Source organism: Miniopterus natalensis, chromosome 1 (assembly GCF_054644295.1).
Source record: "Miniopterus natalensis isolate mMinNat1 chromosome 1, mMinNat1.hap1, whole genome shotgun sequence".
NCBI classification, from domain to species: domain Eukaryota; kingdom Metazoa; phylum Chordata; class Mammalia; order Chiroptera; family Miniopteridae; genus Miniopterus; species Miniopterus natalensis.
This window is the reverse complement of record NC_142081.1, coordinates 193130482-193150834: the sequence shown is the minus strand read 5'-3', so window position 1 is coordinate 193150834 and position 20353 is coordinate 193130482. Positions and strand designations below refer to the sequence as shown.

The window sequence follows — 20353 nt, the reverse complement described above, 5'->3', positions numbered from 1 at the left end:
AATGGGTCCTCAAAATGTGGAACCTATGAACTTGGTGCTCTAACCAACTGTTACCTGTCACCTGTCACCCATGAATGTTCGCCATATGTACACCCAAAAAGAAGGAATATTATCAAAAATGAAAAAGAAATTCCATACATAAATAATGTAGGGTATAATAATTGAAAGACTGGATTTACTAATAAAAAAGAAGAAACTACATATCCAAATATCAACATGCCTTTGTTGCTCCTCCCAGGACAGCACTGTGATAGAAGAGCCAGGGTTCAAAGTCACACAAGTGAGGGGAACATACAGCACACAACAAACACCAATTTGTCAGGGCACACAGCCAAGCAGGAAGGGGTGCATATACATGTAGTGAACCAAGGAAAGTAGCATGGACATGAAGAGACTGTTCCACAGAGAAAGGAGGCTATACTATGCTCTGACCAGTTTCACACATATACCTACTTTACAGAGAAATTTGGGTATATGTTTTAACTATCCAACTACTCATTATCATCATACATTCCATTTGTCTAATGCATGCTATTAGGCAGTGTCATAATTTACATTTTAAGTGGATAAAAAACTTGCTAGTGTTTGAAAAAATAGTTGGACAGCCAAGGTTTTAGGGTAGTTGACCCACCATATCAGTCCTCATCAAATCTAGATTTCTAAGTAAATCCACTCTTCTGAGATTTACATTGCAATAGTGACAAGATGAGCTAGACATTAGCGCAAAGTCAAAAGACCAGAAAGCCAGAAGCATCCAGAAAGAGAGTTTTATTTATCTGGGCTATCCCATCTTTAAGTGTTACAGCTTTATGAAGTACTACCATAACTTCTTCAGAGGTTAAAAATAAAGGAAACAAATATACTCTGACATTTATACTGCTGACTATAGATGGGGCAAGTAGTTCGGAAGAAAGTCCACTCTATAAACACTTGCAGAGTGCAGATCTCTAAGACAGTGATGAGGTTAACAGGAAAAGTAAAAAAGAGAGCAATAAACAGTAGCTTTAATATAATATACATTTACATTTAATATAATATACATTTTTAAAAAATAAATTTAAACTAATGTTTTGTATTCAGTTACTACAAAGCCAAAATATTCCTTAGAATTTAAAGCATCAAATGTCTTTTGGTCTCTTCATATACAAAAAGCCAGGATTAGGCTAAGTTATACACTGTGATTCTAAAACTCCATGAGTCTGGTTCTGGCTCTATAATACCCTAGAATACAGATCATTCAAGCTCTTACTATCTTTTCCTCTAACATGGCTCATGATCTTTTTATTGTTTCCCACCAGAAAGAATCTATTGGCAAAATTATAAAGCTCAAACCTGCTAATAACCTGTGTAAGTCAATAATAGCAACATTTACAGAATGCTTCCTATATGTAGATACATATTAACATATATCAACACAATTCATTCTTAAACAAGCTCATTATCTCCAATTTACAGATAAGAAAAGGAAGTACAGACAGGTTAAGTAACTTGTCCACACGGTAAGTGGTAATGCCAGAATACAAACGCAGGTAGTCTAGCTCCCAGAGCCTATATTTTTATGTGCTGCATTATACTATCCAAATAAAAGATTTTGGGGAAAATAAATTAAGCTATCGGTTGGTTATTATCAACAGTTTTGAAATAAGTGGTACCATGGTAATTAAGACTTGCCTGGAGCTACTACACTATAGAACTGTGCTGTCCAATAAGGTAGCCACTTGCTACATGTGGCTATTAGCACCTGAAATGTGGCTAGTCCAAATTCAAATGTGCTTCATGTGTAAAACACATGATTTCAAGAACTCAATATTGAAAAAGAATGTAAAGTAATTTATTAATAAGTTTATATGGATTAATGCTAAAATATTTGAGCATATCAGGCTATTGAAATTGCTTTGTTAATGTGGTTACCAGAAAATTTTAAACTACGCATTTCACTCCCATTATATTTCTACTGGACAACACTGGTATGTAGGAAAGACTCTGGAGTTTATAGTATAATTCTAATAAAATCTTCACCGTTTTGTTTTGCTGTTACAACCTTAGGCAAATCAACTGCACTGTGTATTAGTTTCTATCTAAAAAAAATACGGTTTAAAACAGTCCTGAAACCTAGTGTTCAGATTTGGGTATCTAAATGTATTTTCCACTAAAAAGAATGAAGAGCTCCTTAGAGAAATGGCTGATGTTAAAGCTGGGTCAGGTAAAATAAAAGATGAACATGAAATATGTTGTTATGGCAGGAAGGAAGTGGTAAAAAAATGACCGGATGGGGAAGGGTTATGGAAAGGTGTGATTTGTCAAAAAACACTGGAACCAGCTTGATGAGGCTCCCATTGGCGAAACCTGGGAAAATTTAGAAATAAAAATAATGACAGTAATGAATGTAAACATTGATTAAATTAGAATCCATGAGTTCATACTGATAAAGATAACTGAATAAAGAGAGAAGGGAAGAAAGAAGATGGCAAATATTGCTATATGACAGAATATCTACTAATTATTGAATAAAGAAGTTAGAAAATCATGAATGGATGTTAAAACTTGAAGATGATATTTTTGATGAGATTATGTAAATATCCTGTTTCTCAAAGTATTTTCCCCCAAATTACATATTGATTACAAAGGGATAGATGATGGCTTTCAGGGAGAAATATGGAGAATAATGCGTTAGCCTATTTTCAAAGCCAACAACATGAAGCTCAAGATATGATGTACTAAGAAGCACATCTCTTCAAAGGTATTACTGGTAAAAATGCATAACCAATCTAATCGTGAGGAAACAACAAACAAATTCAAATTGGGAAGACATTCCACAAAATAACTATCCTGTACTTTTCAAAAATGTCAAGGTCAAGAAATACAAGAGAAGCTGAGGAAGTGTTCCGGATTACGAGACTAAAGAGATGTGACAACTAAATGCAATGCACGATCCTGGACTAAGGGGAGGAAAGCTTACAGATAAAATAGAGAAACAGATAAAATATGAATTATGATTTAGATAACAGTATTATGCCAATATTAAACCTCCTGGTTTTAATAACTACATTGTGGTTACATAAGCACAATGTCTTTGATTTTAGGAAATATACACTGAAGAATTTAGGAGTGAAGAAGTATGGTATCTGTAAATTACTCTCAAATTATTCCAAGAGAAGATAAATGGATGGATGGATGGACAGACAGGCAGATAGAATGATATGGATATAAGGCAAGAACAATAAAGCAAATGCAGCAAAATGTAATACAATTAGTGAATGTGGGTAAAGGCATATAGGAGTTCCTTGTATTATTCTTCCAACTTTTCTTGTAAGTTTAAAATTATACCAAAAATAAAAGTAAAAAAAAATCAAAACAACAAAAACAAAAAACTTGGCTTATCTCCCAGATCAAATATCCTAACAGACCATACAAGTTCTGATAATATTTAAAATTACATTAATGCATTCCTTTTCTCCTAGACTTTGTTTTAATTTTTGTAACTTATCCGTTACTAATTATATTATATATTCCCTAAAATTCAGTACTATATGTTATACCTCAATATTATATGAAGCACAAGGATACTGTTTACTATATCCGATAAGCACTAAAACATGTTATATGAGCATACTCAAAATTATAGCATAGTATATGATGATATTAGAAAAATAATCAAATTATTAAAAGTACCACATTGTAAATAGAGGTATTAATTGGGGCATAGAGCATATAGGGCAACTCTTCAATTAAATTATAAAAAGGAATAAATCATAGTCACAAATCTAAAGAAATGAATTCCGCAAATAGAGAAAGGTAAACATCACTTTCCTTATCAAGACTTATACATCTTAGCTAACTACAAGGAAGATGAACTTTCCCCCCATAAAATTAGAATATTATATATAAGTTACAAAAAAAGGAATCAGATTGAAGACTTACTCTAAAAATTTAGGTTTAAAACTTCACTACTGGGTCAATACTAACTTGCTGTACGACCCTAAGCTGCTGCTTACAATTTCTTTACCTCATTTAAAAATAACGCTTTTGAATCATTTTCTTCTCCAAAGGCAGAAAGAATAATATTTTATAAAAATGATTTCAAGCCATAAGAGCACTGAATATGCAATATAGAAACATATACACATATACATATATTCACACACATACAAACATACAAAGGAAAAAGAATATGGCTTTTTGCAAATATGTTTACAAAGTAAAATATTGAATGTAAGCATACTTATAGCAAAAGACAAATTAAAATAAGTACACAAACTACATTTAATCCCAATTCACACTATAAATAGATGCTTCACATATACGGTACTGAAGAAAACCAATCAACAAGTGTATATCCTGTTTAAAAGAGTTTTATTGTTTATTTAAAAATACAATGACAAAAACAAAGTATGAAATGGGTCCTACTAGGTCTCCTGACTAGGACTGGGACTCTGCGAAACAATTCTCAAATATAGTTGCGGACCAGTTAAAAATTTCCTTTCAAATACAGTACAATTAATTATATGTTACATTAAAAATGTAATATAGAGGTTGCATATTAGACATAACAGCATTAACTCAATTTTCAATGTCTCCTAATCCTACTTCAGTATCCAAATAGGTAAGGCAAAAAGTCCTTTTTCCCATCAAATCCATTAATTTTGTGTTTAATTAAAATTTAACTACTTTTCAAAGGTGCATATATTTTTGAGATACAGAGCCATACTTAACGTATCTAAATAAGCAAAAAGATGAAGGGATAAAGACTCTAAAGGATTCAAAAACATAAAATTGACCAAAGAAATCGTCATATCACTTGGGAAAACTTAACACAATATCTCAAAAAAGTGTTACACAATGCTGTTATCCTGCCTGATTCTAATTCAACGAACTCAATAATTTCTAAACAGGTTGTCAGTGGAAGAGATCTTTATATAAACAATTATAAAAACGGGTCCATTTTGTATTCAGGAAGCACTAGTAACATTTAGCTTCAAATTTTTATATAAAGAATACCGTGAGGTTTTTCTATACTTTTTTAAAGAACTAAAATCACTGATGAGCACTCGACTAAAGCTATTTCCTAGAATGTTTCCTTAGATAAGACCAAAACATATTTTATAAGGGTGAACAGTAAATTGCTTAAACATAACTTAAATGCCCCTAATCAGAGCAATCTTCTTTCTCGTACGTTCTCCTATGTCCATAGTATTCTGCAGCGCACACTTCTGAGTTGAAGTTGTACTAGTTAATCCTACCACGATCTCTTTTTCACTAGTGAAAAAACGAGAAGGATCTTCATCCAGGCGCTAACCAAACAAATCTGCGGGGGGTGGGGGAAAAGGGGCGCGAGGTGGCGAAAGAACAGATGGAAACAAGGTAAGAGAGCGGGTTTTCTTAAGGCACTAAGGTTAGTGCCTCAACTCCAAACGCCGAGATTTAACAGCCGGCCGAGCAAGCTGCTACCACTATCCACTCTTCTTCCCTCACTCTCTTACCCCGAACCCCCTTCCAACATAAACACGCACAACACACCTCATCCAGGACCCGCGTTGTCCCTTCCTGCTCACACCACCAACCTGCCGGGTAACAGCTCCACGCACACGTCCCACTCAGACAAAAAAGCGACAGCGGCAAGGTCCAGAGGTCCCACCACCTCCCGCCACTCCAAGCAACCCGCAGAATGACAGCTCCGAGCCCAGAAGTTTGAAGCAAAACGATTCCGACCCCACCGACAGGGAAGGCGGAGTGGCGAGAGGCTGGGGACGGGAGGTGGGGAGGGAGCCGCGCGTGGAAGTGCAGGGACGGGTCCATCACATGACAGTAGAAGAGGACCAGAGTCGTCGGGCGTCCACAGGGAGAAGGGGGGCGAGGGTGTCATCGCTATGGCAACAGTCCCCCACCCCCCCGCCGTCCAGACTTCCAAAGAGGGAGGAAGAACTTCAAATCCCAACCGTCAGCGCTCGAGCGGCTCCTTCTTAAAGGGGTACACACAGCGCCGCCGCCGCCGCCGAGCGGGAGAGGGCAGAGCAGGGCGCCCCCGCCCCTCGGGCGACGCCCCCGCTGCCCCTAGCCCCCCGCTGGTCCACCCGTGGCAGCAGCCCCGCGAGCGCCCGGGGGGAGGGGGTCGCCCGGGTCCCCCTCCCTGGAACTCGGTCGCGTCGCCCGGCCCGGCCCCCGGCGACGAGAAGGGGGTGTGTGAGCGCCCGGTGGGGGCGCGGACCAGCCCGCCTTTCTCCCGCCGGCTCCCCTCGCCCGGGCGCCGACCCGCTGGGCCGCTTCCTCCCTCCTGACAGGGTGGACCACGGGCGGCGAGGGGCGCCGAGGAGTTTCGGGGACAGCGCGAGCGAGCGGCTTCCTCCGGGGCTCGGCGAGCGGGTCCGAACTAACAGTTCCTGGGAGCCCAACAGCTACGCCGGGGACGGGGAAGGAGCGGGGACCGCGCCGGGCGACGAGCCCCCAGACAAAAGGCAAGCGCCGGGGCCGCCGCGCCGCCGCCGCTCCCATCGCGCTCCCCCATTGAACTGACCCGAACGGGAGATTCAACTAAACCCCTCAGCCACAAACTCCTCGGGCAGCGGCAGCCGCGGCCGCGCGGAGCCGGCGCCCCGGCCCGTGTCTCTCTTACCTACACAGTGCATGAGGCGGTGGCGCCAGGAGTCGAGTTCCCGCCGGAATCCTCTCCTCTCCGCCGCGCACCGAGGGCTCCGGCACTGAGCGGCGGCGGCGGCGGCAGCAGCGGCGGCGGCAGCGGCCATTCTCTCTCTTCCCTTGTCCATCTGCGTCCCGCGTCACGCGCCCTCATTTACATACGAGCGGCGCAGGCACGAGGCAGGGGCGCGAGCCCTCGGCGCGAGCCCCGGAGCGCGCGCCCCCCGGAGGGGGGTTGATTGACACGTGTCACTACCTTCCCTCTGCCCTTCCCTCCCCCTCCCACCGCTCCCTCGGGGAGAGGCGGGGAGGGAGCGCGAGGAGAAGGAAGCAACCTGCCGCTTCCGCTGACCCCGCCTCCCCGCCCGCGCTCCAGTCCCCCCTCCCCCCGCAGTTTACTCGAGCGAGCCATACTTGCTCCCGCCGCCCGCGGAAACCCCGAGCGAGAGCGAGAGGCTCCAAGCCCGGCCAGGAACCGGCGCGCGAGGGAGCGGACTGGCAGCTCCTCCCTTCTGCCTTCCCGACGCGACTCGGGACGCGCGGAGACTTCAGTTCCCAGGCTCCGTTGCGCGGGAGTCCCGGAGGGGAGCTGGACGCCGCGGCGCCATGCATGCTGGACCTTGTAGTCCAGCGGGGACGGGCACTCCGCGGTCCTCCTTCCACACTCCGCCCTGGAGACCGGCCTTGGACTTGGGTGCGCGGCGTCTCCTGCGGGCTCGGCCTCCGCCGCCCGGCGCCCGGGACCGCGCTCTGGCCGCGCCGCCGGGTCCGACCCGGGCACCTCAGCTTCCTTAGGCTCCGCGAGACCGGGGCGGCGAGAACCGCGGGACTGGACCGCTCCTCGGTGGTTCCAGCCGCACTCTGTGCTTTAAGTGCTGGAAACTTTTTGGGTCCCTGGCATCCCGCCGCTGCAGGGAAAGAGCAAGCTGGTCGTTCGGCCGCATCCCAAGTAACTGCCGAATGTCCGGGGAGATCCCGCAGAAACGTCAGTTTCCAGGGGGAAGGGACCTCAGAAGCAGCACATGTGTGGGGGTCAGGGAGACGATGCGGGGCTTCCCCCCAAAACCACCTACGGGGGCTCTGGGTGTGACGATGAAAACTCCCGAAGGGGAACTTTTTATCCGCAAAACGTAGACTCCTGGAGCAGGCGACCCGCTGAAGCCCCTGCCGCGTGACGCCCCCACCCGCCTGGCCTCGCGCGGGGCGCGGCGTGGGACCAGCTCCTTGCAGATGCTGCGCGACGGGCTCCACGCTGCGCCGGAGAACACGTATTTTCTTCTTCAGGGAGCTTTTCGTTTAATATAAACTTCAGTATTTACCCCTCCATGGTGAAGATGTAGTTTTACACTTTCACAGATTAAGAAAATAAACTTTAAAATCTCATGGTCACCGCTCTAGAACGGTCACAGCTGGGAAAGGAGTCAGGTCACTGGGAAGGAGCTTCAGGAGTTGCCAGCGGCCCGCTGCGGCTACGGCCGGGCGATCAGCACCTGTAGCTTTCTGATCGCTTTTACAGTAATCTACGTTAGTTAGGATGGGCTAGTTTATGGTGCAGCAACAAGCAGTAACAAGTTAACCAACATTGGGGGGCGGTGGGGAGTGGAGCTCCACAGCCGGTGTTGTCACCAAGCAACAGGACCACCGAGGAAGGCCCCAATCACTGTCCCTTCCCCACTGGCCTGATAGGCCCAAGGAAGATGAATGGCAAACTGGTTCTTCCTAAAAGTGATACAAGTCGATTCCACTCCTATTTTATTGATTAAAAAAATGTATACGGGCATGCCTATCTTCAAGGGAGCTCGGAAGTGTAATCCTACTACTTGCCCAGGAAGAAGATAACCGGAATGTATTGGTGAGCGGCACCAATGATTACTGCAGTTCACCTTTCTGGTCACCAATTCACTCTCCTTACACTACAAAGGACATCCATCCCTATCACAAGGGAGACAATCCAAAAGTTCCTTTCAGTAATAGCATTTACCTCAAAGTCTGGCATCTCTAGGTGATGCCTGGTGGTCCCTATATTAGAGCAGGAATCAGCTTCTCTTGTTTTAGAGACCTGAAAGGACAAAGGACCATTCCTCTCTGCTTACACACACACACACACACACACACACACACACACTGTACAGTGGCAGAACCAGGGAAAGATAACCAGGATAAAGGTGAAGAATGGAAAACTCACACGAACAGTTTCAGCATGGAATACTAACTCTCCAGCCTCTAACATCAGTCTCCTTGCCACCACCCACTGAGCCTCTAAGTCACAGCCACATAGTTTAGGTTTTCCATTGTCATAACGCCTTCTGGGTACCAATTTCTACATAGTCAGAATGGGCTAGGTTATGCTCTAGTATGGAAACTCAAAATCTCAGAAGCTTAATACAAAGATTTATTTCTTAAGCTATATGTCCTCCAAAAGTCAGTGTGAAGGACGGTAGGGAGAACTGTTCCATGTCCATTCAGGGACCCAGGTTTATGGAGCTCCACCATCTGGAACCTCCCCAGTCACCATGACAAGAAAAAGATGTTAAATCACTGTCCAGCTCTTAAAGGCTTCTGCCAGAAGTGACATTTTTCATTGGGTAAAGCAAATCATATGGCCATGCCTACCTTCAAAGGAGTGATATATCAGATAGCTTTGCAGGTGTAACCAACCACCCTAAAACTTAATGCCTTAAAATATCAACTGTTTATTTAGCTTATGATCCCATGGAATGGAAATTTGTTTAGGCTCAGCTGGATAGTTCGGCTTGCCTGGACTGTGTTCACTTGGGTGTTTGTGATTAGGGTCCCCTTAGAGAGGCAGCTCTGTTTCTGAAGGTGAGGTGACTGTCATCTGGGACAACAAAGCAAACAGGCCAGTTGTCCCTTGTCATCAAGAGGCTAGCCTTGGCTTGTTCACATGGTGGCAGTCACAAGATTCCAAGGTCAGCAAGAGAGCAAGCCCTAATGCACAAGCACTTTTAAAGCTTTGGCTTGGGTCACATTTTCTCCAGTCCAAATGGCTAAAGCAATCATACGGCTAAGCCCAGAGTCAATGAAGGGAAGTACTTTTTAACAGGAAGAGCTGCAAGTCACATTGTGAAAGGGTGTGGATAGAGAGAGAAAAAATAATGTGGCCACTTTCGTAGTCTACTGCAGATGGAAAAGTGTAGTGTTACCATGTTCCCCAAAAGAAGGGGGAATAGAAATATTAATGAACAAAACTAATGAATATGATATCTCTAGAATTTTTAGGCCAGATATCCGTAAATCCAGAGACACAAAAGGGTCATATCCAAGGTTGTCTCCTACACTGGAAATCTAGTTACTCTCAAAGGAAATGTTAATGTTCTTTAGAAAGATGTTTTTGTTCTGCAGTCTATTTCCTACATATAGTGTATCATTAGTTTATTGCTGTGTAACAAGCCGATCCATACATAACCTAGTGGCTTAAAACGTTGCTGGGAAGTCTACAGGTCAGATGGGCAGTTCTGCTGATTTGGCAAGGTTCTGCTGATCTTGGCTGGGATTGTTAATGCTGGAATCTGCATGATCTAGGATGGCTTCACTCTTGTCTGGACTTTGGCTTCCCTGTGCTGAAATAATGGGAATGACTGAGCCATGTGTCTCATGTGTCTCATCACTCAGAAGCTAGCTAAAGCTTATTTACAAAGTGGCAGTATGTCAAGCACAACAAGATCATAAGCACTAATGTGCAAGTGCTTTTCAAGTCTTTGCTGCATAACGTTTGTTGCTATTGTCCCATTCCAAGGCAAATCAGATGACCAAGTCCAACATCTGGAGGACACTAACAAATGGCATGGATACAGAAAGGTGTGAGCATATTAGGGTCATTACTTCAATGAAACCACCGTAAATATCCATAGGTTCACTATTATTTACCTAAAACTGATAAACACATCTATAGAGTTCTTGCACACTACCAAGTATAGATATAAGCTGCTGGGCAAATTAATAGTTTCTTGATTTATTTGACCATTTGGAAGTCAATTCCCAATCTAGGGTACATTTTAGGAGACTGTGATACAAACATACAAATGAATTGGTATAGTGTAAAATACTCATATTACCACAGTAGAAAAATCTCAGATTACAGGGGGGTATGACTACAGTCATGTTTTTTGAAATACTAACTGAAAATAAGAGCTATTCTTTTTCTTTGCAACAAAAATAAACAATCCAATATACTAGTAGGGTTGTACCTATTCAATTATGAATTATCAACATGTAACAAAAGTAATATGCATTTTCTAATTTAATATTCTAAATACTTTTGTAATTGTAAGTTATAATGATTAGATGCCTTAATTAACTATAAAATGATTCATACTGCTGAAAAGCCATTTTGGAGTAAATTTATTAACTGCTTAAAAAACATCACACTTTACTATATTTTCTTTAGATCTGAACTCAAATGCACTGCACGGATCAGAGATCTAAAAATCAGACAGACTTCACCCGGCTGGGTGTGGCTCAGCGACTGAGCATCAACCTAGGATCTAGGAGGTAGTGGTTCGATTCCCAGGCAGGGCACGTGATCGGGTTGCAGGCTTGATCCCCAGCTGGGGGAATGCAGGAGGCAGCCGATCAATGACTCTCTCATCATTGATGTTTCTATCTCTCCCTCTCCTTTCCTCTCTCTAAAATCAATAAAGATATATAAAAATAAATAAATAAAAATAAAAATCAGAAAATTTGATCAATTATTTATTCCTTGAAACATAGCCCCTTCTCAAAAATTTCTAATCAGTTACATTATCATTACGTTAAATTTTATGTAAAAATCTTAGATTCATCCATATTTATAAGCCAAAGATTTCTCAGCATTGTTTTGCTTATGGGAGTATGGACTCTAAGGACATCATCATCTCAGATGTACATGCTGATGCATTTAATTTCAATAGTGCAGCTAAATTTTAGAGATATCTAAAACAGATGAATGATTTTTGTCTTCTTGATGCATTTCCAAATATCATCAACATATTTATGTACATTTGGTAGGGAACAAAGATAAAATTTCACAGGAGGGAATAAAAATTGAAGAAACAGATATATAGTGGTGATGTATTTCATTTCTTAAACTGCAATGTCCACCTATTTCCTATTCTAAGACTGTCCTTAGAGTACAAAAAATGGGCATGATAGTTGATCTAATTCTGTCACTCATCTCAGGGTGGTATCTCAGATTTTTGTTTTTTATGTTTTTTGTTTAGTTCAATCAGTGAATATTTTTAGAACATTACTATTATACCCTGTTACCATCTTCATATCAAATATCTTCTAGTTGGACACACTTTTCACTGCATTAGGAATACTCAGGCCCTTAACTGTCAGGATAACCAATTAATAGGGTGAGCATGCTTTTTAAAAACAGTATCATATGACTTTGAACTTGGCATCTGATTTTTTAAAATACCATTTACCATCTATTTCCCCTTACACCCAGGCAGATGATAATAGGACCTGATCTATCCCTACGCTTTTTGTGTCTTCTTGAAATCAGTCTCCCAGCCTAACTCATTACCACTTTCATTTTCATCCTTTTCATAAAATTTCAATGCATTATATGCTGATGTTGGCAATTTTTCCCTATTTAATCTGATTGCATGGTTCAGTATCAAAGTCAAACAAAAATGTCATCTATAGCACTTACACCACTACAGTTTAGAGAGAGTACAGATCATCCAGGTCAATCCTCTATTTTGGCAGATAGGGAAACTGAGGCCCAGACAGGATAAGCAATGTATGCAGGCCACTCAGTTTATAAGCAGCAGTCCCCAAACTAAAGATCAGATTCCCCGATTCCTAATCTTGACTCTTTTTGCTATAATTAAGCCATCATTTGTTGAGCACTGACACACACTATTAATTCATTTAACCTTTATCAGAACCATACACAATAAGCACTATTATTGTCATCCCCACATCACAGGGAAAGAATTAGGAAATTGGCTCAGAGGAGTTAACTTGTCCATCATCACTCAGCTAATTTGCGGTAGACTGGAATTTGAATTTCTGTCTTTCCAAATGTAACCACTTCTTTACACTAGAAAGCAGATAAGAAGGTGATAAAGCTGCCTCAAAAGGAATCAGAAATGGAGGAACTTGTTTTGTTCCACTTTGTAGACTGTGAAGTCAAGGCCTGGGTGTCCATCATTTCTCTATGCCTGCATTCTACGCTTAGTGGGTACCAAAGGCACTTTTGTTGAATTAAAATGAAAGAGATTTTTAAAAGAAAACGTGAAAGACATAGGTCTTCTTTCACCCACACACCCACCATCATTCTATTCATAAATCCAAACTTATTTTTCACCCCTGATGTCAAGACAATGACAAAAAGAGGTGGCATGTTTGCATTTTACAGAAGTTATAGTTCAAACCAAGAAATTAACATCATCTGGCCTTTCTGCTTATTGGGATTCCTAATATAAACTAAACCACAATGTCTTATATAAATAAAGTGTATCACTTCCCTTACTAAAATGTCTTAGGGAACAGATATATGAACAATTTATGAATTTTATTTTATTATTTAAAATATATATCTTTATTGATTTCAGAGAGAGGAAGGGAGAGGGAGAGAGAGATATAGAAACATCAGTGATCGGCTGCCTCCTGCACGCCACCTACTAGGGAACAAACCCGCAACCGGGACATGTGCTCTGACTGGGAATCAAACCCAGATCTCCTGGATCATAGATCGATGCTCAACCACTGAGCCACACTGGCCAGGCTATGAATTTTAAAATTGTTTTCCATGCTGTTGATAGAAGGTTGGGTTTGGCCTTCAGTTACAACATATAGAAAATGTTTATTTTGATATGACAATAGTACAAAATACCAATATTTCATGGTAAAGAAGCCCAACAATAAAGCTCTGAAGTCAAATCCAGTGAATTGAATACATTCATTTTAAATTATTATTATAAAGAAGGCTTATTAAAACAATGAAATATGATAGATAAGGGTCCATATTAAAATCCACCTAGAGAATAGAGGTGAAATAAAGATAGAAAAGAACGAAGCAGTTCAATTATACTATCACTTAGCTTTATAAAATAGGAGAGATAGGAATGAACTATGATGTTGATATAGCTTTAGTACCTTTTAACTTAGTGGTCAATATGTCAAGATCATATAATATTTGAAGATTTAAATTATAATAATAAGATTTAAGTTATAAATAATAATCACTTATGCAACAGTGAAAGGTAAAGAAAAGTTTAATATTATCCTATTATAGGCTTTCCAATCTAATAAGCAAAATCACCTGATCTTGTCTCATACACTAAAGTCATTAAGCTCTAAACCAAAAACTTGAAAGAAAAGGAAATCTAAATATAAAACTAAGCAACTATTTTGAATATTATTGGTCTCCTCCAATCTCTGTTTCTCCATTGTTCCAAGAAAATAGAATTTCAAGACTGAAGTTAGAGGTAAGAGGCAGGATTGAAAGCCTAGGGATTGGTTGAAAGATTGTGTGAAAAGCTGTGAGAAACACCACCTCCCCTCTACACTCTCTCAGCACATGTGAAGGCCAAGCATTTTTATCCCTACTCCAGCAACAAATAGGAAATTTATTTATTGGAGAAATTGGACTGGAGAGATCATGGATTTGAGCACCCAAACACAGTAGAGGGAGGGGCTAAAGCTGCAGACTGAACACAGATTATTAAGTAAAAGTTTGCTAAATCTACTCTACTTTGCTCATAGAACACCTATAACCAGATTTATAACTCTCAGCAGGAAACTGGAGATCCTTCTCAAGGGGATCTTTCATCAATTTCCTAAGACAATTATTTTGGCCAGGAGAATGGAATCTTTTGATTGGTTAGGCCTGGGTAACATGGCCAATTCTAGAATGAATCATGGGGTCAGCCTTATCCACATGGACTCAAAATCAGAGAGAGAGATGGTTTCTCAAAGGAACTAGGGTACAATCACCAGAAAAGGGAACGTGTATATCCAGACAGGCCAAAACAAAGATCCACATTATTGAGAAAAAAAAATTCACCTACTTTACCCCGACTTCTTTTAGAGAGACGAATATTCCTCCAAATAAGCCTTTCAAAACAGAAAATAACATTTGAGAATGCTAGTTACATATGACTTTTCATTTCCTGATATCTCATCTCTGACTATTCTCACTTCCTGGTGTGTTAATTGTGGAGCAGCTCTGTTCAATAGGAATATAATATGAGACACAAATACAAATTTTCTAGTAGTTGCATTTAAAAAGTAAAAGTGAAATTAATTTTAAGAATGTACTTTACACTTCTACACATCTAAATTATTATTAACATATAATCAATATAATATGATTTTACATTCTTTTTCTGTACCATCTTTGAAATTCTAAGTGTATTTTACGCTTAGCACATTTCAGTTCAGATTAGCCACATTTCATAGTCACAAGCAAACGGAGGCTACCAAATTGGGCAGAACATTTCTGGACTGTGAAAGCTTTTATATGTTATTAAGCAGTTTTTAGACTCCCAACCAATTTCCTCTATTAAAAACTTTCTTTTCATTCTAGTCATCTTTCTTCCTTCAATCAAAGAGCATAATGCATCAAACAGGACAATGTTAATTTATTCACAGCCTCATGATTTGGAAAAAAGGGAATAAAAAGAAGTGTTCACATATTTTTGATTTTTCAAGAGTAAGAGCTGAAATGAAATGGTAAATCGCACTGGCGCTATCATTTAGCATGAGTTAAAGCAATATGAAACAGATGATCACATCTCGATGACAATTATGGTACTGTTTGGCAGGAAAGAAGTGAAGAAAGAATTTGGCCTGGTAGCATTAAATAGTTGCCCAGATAGGTTCTACAAGGAATAGGGAGAGTGAGAAGAATCAAGCTACGCACATGCAGCTAATGAAATTGTTGCATTGTGCTGTTGGGGGACTCTCAACTGCGAAGCTAGAAAGCCCGTTAGCACACCTTCATTCCTCAAAGAGGTCTGGTTTGCACATGCAGCACTCGCTTTACAGAATAAATCTTCAGATGTGCTTTTTTATACATTTAAAAAGTAGACCCCTTTTCCATTATGAATCCCTTGATCCAAGAGTTTATTTTGGCACCTTGAGGAGTATGTAAAATTTACTGCCGAAGCAGTATTTTCTTTTAAAGCATTGGTTTCCAGGCACTTTTTAAGAAAGATTAAAAACGAAATAAAATAAAATAAAAAGCCCTCCAAAATGTCAACTACTTTGGGATGGATTTTCACTATTTTTTCAATTCAAACAAAACTGAAGTATATATAAAAATATGACAGAATTTTGTTTTGCAAATTTGGTATGATTAGAAGTTATATCCAGCTATAAAAATACTGTTGATTTTCACAGAAATATCTTAACTTGCATTTGTATAAACTGAAATATTTAATTTTCAAACATCAATATTTAAGATACATACCATAAAATATATCTTTAAGTCAGAAAGCACTACCCCACACATAAAAATTCAGTGAACATCTTGGGCACCTAACATTGGTTATGTGCTACACTAAGTGCCAGGTCTTCAGTGTTAAGTCAGTATCTAGAATGGTTACATTATTTATTTGTTTATGGTCTGATTCCATACAGTAAAACTCAAGGTCCATGCAGGCAGGACCTTGTCTGTCTTCTTCACAGCTTTATCCATGCACAGCACCTAGAAAACAGTTCTTAGTAAATAAATATTTGACAATTACATGGGGTTTGATAATAAGGCCAACACCAAGGAACAGAGCTCACAAGAGGAGAGAGAGAAGCCAAATCCTAGAATGAGCTCTGCCTAAAGCCAATAACCTTGGACTAAGGGCTGAGAAGCGAGTAAGCCAAATAAAGGCAATGAATCGAGGGGAGAGGGGTTGGAGTCTAGGAGAGAAGAGCATTCCAACCAGATAATATGAGACTAAAGGCAAATGCAGCATAATGAAAGGTTAGTTTGCGGAGGACATAAAATGATGATAATAATAGACTCTGTTTTAAGTTTTTTTTTAATAGATTATCTTAATATACATCTCGCAGTAACTATAATTTGCTCACAGTTACTCAGTTGATAAGTGACAGAGCCAGAATTTGAACCACGTAAATCTAATTCCTGAACCTATCCTCTTAACTTCAACCATATATTAACTACAGGAACATATGTTCAAGCAACAAGTTGTTCCTATAAAACAATAAAGCCACTTACTTAACATATAATAACTATTTAGTGAGTGTTCTTCAAATCCCCACTTTTTAAAGTTGTACATCTTTGAAAGGCTTCTGGGTGTTAAATTTTTTTTAAAGGATTAAGGCTTGTCATCAAATGGAAGACCATGACCAAAGCTTGGAAGGCAATTCTAGACTAGTTATCTCAAAAATGTTTTCTAACATTTTGAAAAAATTATTAGAATGGGCTTTAGTTTGTCTTTTTAGTCACAGTTTCTTTATTTGCAAGTAACAGAAACCCACACAAAATAGCTTAACATACGGGGCAATTTATTTGAATTAAACAAGGATATCTTGGAGAAATCCAAATACCAGAAGTAGAACTGTGTTTTGTAAATCTAAAAGCAGGATTTGACCGGTGATCCAAATCTGCTCTTTCTCTTTCGCTTCTTTCTCTGGAGCCATAAAGTCAATTACCATTTGTATATCTGCATCATTATTTTTCATTTCCCCTCCCTCTTTAGTTGTTCAGGTTTTCTGTGTATATGGCAATGGAGAATAGGGGAGAAGATGGTTGATCCAAAAATGGAGTCCCAGTTCTCAGTATACAAGCTCAGCACCTGCAGATAACTGATGTGTGCTCCTTATCCCAGGTTCTCAATGATAAATTCCCAGTAGAGAGAGCTCAGTAGTCCATCTGGTCTTAGTGTTAACCCTGGCCTAATTGACTACAGGCAACAGAAGGGGCTCAGTAAAAAGGCCCAAAACATTTGGTGAAGTGTTATGGGTTTGGGAGACATCCTCAGAGATGGGGAGCAGGAGCTGGGCATGTGTACCGGACATGTTTACTATGACTTTCAAGGGACAATTCTGGAGGAGATGATCACTCATTTAAAATTATTTTAAGGTCTTGAGTGTTTGTTTTAGAAAGTCAGTTTAATTTTTTTACTGTCACCTCATTTTCACAATTTGTGAAATTTTGACAGAAAGTTAATGTGCAAATAATTCATAGCTGACTGCAAGAGGGTAAGATAAATTAAATATATGAAGATGAAGTCTTACAAAATCATAGCAGTCGATACAGATCTATTATTTTGTAATATTGAAATCAGGAGAATTTTCATCATCTCATTCCAAATAAGAGAGTTCAGAAAGGTAGCCAATAAGCATTCCAAATTAATCAATATATTTTCCATATTACCAGCAATAACTACTGAAAGAAGGAAAAATGCAATAAGAAACAGACCTAAGAGTAATGTTAACAAGAGACTATAGTATCCAGAAAACCATGAAACTTTCCTGAGAGATAATAAAAAGAAGGCTTAAATAAGTAGAGAGATGTACCATGTTCATGAATGAGATGGGTGCAGTAAATACAGATTTGGAAGGCATGAAGAGATGAGTGCATACCCAAGCCGGGGCCAAATATAGTACTTCATTTCCCTTGTTAGAGTAGTCCAAAAGTTGACTGCTCAAACCAAACTGGGGCTTTCAGACACCATCTTGGAATTTTTAAAAATTAAAGCAAGAAAGATATTCCACTGGCTTTTAGATCTTAGCACTGAGAGAATAAATCTGGGTCTTCCGGGAGCTATGTGTCCTGCCATTTGAAGAAAATCTATCTGTAGTAGCAGAGAATGAAGCTCAGGGATACAAGCAGTGATGAGACTTAAAGAGGTGTCAACTCCCTGGTTTCAATCGCTGAGCTCTCCAAAGCTACTTTACTCCCTATTCTATTATTCATATAATTCTGTGACTACTTCAGTAACCTTCCAGTAAAGCCTTGCATCTTTTTAAAATATATATATTTTGCAACATTTATTAAATATCTAACACATACAGAACAAATCTCCTTATGCTCATAGACCTTGCATTCATTCTAATGCATGGTGGCAGACTATAAACAAATAAATAAACAAGAAAATACAAGGTAGAGATAAGGGCCATGATGAATATTAAAAGTTATGATGGAACAGAAAGTGATGAAAGGACTACTTTAGTGTGGAACGTCCGGAAAGTCCTTCGGATGAAAAATATTTAAGTTGAGGCAAAAATAATAGCTTATTAGTGTATTAAACAGATACATGTCAGACACTGTTTAGTATTATTTATAAATATTAACAGCTAGTTTGTGCTTGACTTCTTTCACCAGCAACAAAAAGAGTTCAGATTAATACAAATGTCAATTGTTCTCAAAATCAGTTCCAATCAAATTTCCATTTTTGTCTAATTTGATTTCCAGAAATTTTAAAATATGCAATTACAATAAAAATCCCAAAGGGATTATTTATTTTACTTTTTTTTTATTATGGGGGAGCATTAAATATCAAAACAATATAAAATCTGAAAAAGAACAAAGAATGAAGAGAAACTTGTCATGTTAGATATTTAAATGTATTATAAATATTATAATTAAAAATTATTGTATGGAAGTGCCACAAGAACAGGTAAACTGATCAGCATTAAAGTATAGATAGCTTATAAACAGGATAATGGTCTATATACAAACATATACAAAATGATTAATGTGACATTAAAAATAAGTGGCAATGGGAAAAATTATTAAATAAATTGAACTTGATAATTAGGTAACAGTCGTAAACAGAATTCTAAGGTGACCCCCAAGATTTGTGGCCCCTGGTATTGACACACATTCTCCCAGTTATTCAGTCAAACACTAATCTAGGTGATGCTGTGAAGGGATTTTGTATATGTAATTCAGGCCCCAAATTAGTTGACCTTAAAAATAGGGAGATGATCCAGATGGGCCTGACCTGATCAGAGGAACCCTTAAAAGGAATAAACTCTTTATAGAAGGAGATTTGAAGTGTGAAAGGGATTATTCTACCTGAGAGAGATTCTCCTTTGCTGACTTGGAAGATATATGGGCAGCCTCTGGGAGCTAAGAGTAGCCCCCACCTGACAGTAGATGTAGACCTCAGTTCTACAACTAAAAGGACCTAAATTCTGCCAACAATCTGAATAAGCTCGGAAAAAGATTCTTCTCCAGAGCCTCTTGAAAGAAAGGCTGCACAGTTAATACCTTGATTTCATCTATGTCATATCCTGAGCAAAGAACTCAGTCACATCATTACTGGACTTCTGACCTACAGAACTATGAGCTAATAAGTGGATACTGTTTCAGGCTGCTGAGTCTGTGGCAATGTGTTATACAGCAATAGAAAACCAATATATTAACTTTTTTTGGGGAAAAAGTAAACATGTTCAGTCTTTGTATTTTATTTGGTCAATATTTGTATTCCAAGAGAAAGCGTGTGATGGCCTATCTTGGGCTATGGATATGCCATTGGGAGTTGGAGGTCAGATCACCTTGATTAACAGCTCCAGGTGCAACAAAGGAGAGGTAATTACATAAAATAAAATTGGGGCACTGCTACTAAAAGAACAAATGTCCACAAGAAATGTGTAAGGAAAGAAACTAGAGAGAGGAATCCAGTGGGAAGATTATTTCAAAAGTGCCATGTGAGGTGAAGAGATACTGGAGTAGGATTAAGGAGATATTTACTATTAGGAAACAGATACCCCCAAATAGATTGATGACTGGGGGTGG

The 20353-nt window shown here is 39.6% G+C and overlaps 1 protein-coding gene across 7 annotated transcripts in view; it reads right to left on the bottom strand.

The window, feature by feature from the left end:
- LCORL (ligand dependent nuclear receptor corepressor like) overlaps window positions 1-6761 on the bottom strand; it is a 105848-nt gene extending 99087 nt beyond the window's left edge. For 4 of the 7 annotated variants that reach the window (XM_016199749.2, XM_016199747.2, XM_016199748.2 and 1 more), the window contains exon 1: window positions 6611-6761. In XM_016199749.2, coding sequence (XP_016055235.1) covers window positions 6611-6761 — 151 coding nt within the window. The remainder of the gene's footprint in view (window positions 1-6610) is intronic. The other 3 variants (XM_087828080.1, XM_087828069.1, XM_087828071.1) reach the window with 3 other exon arrangements.
- Between the last annotated feature and the right edge of the window lie 13592 nt (window positions 6762-20353).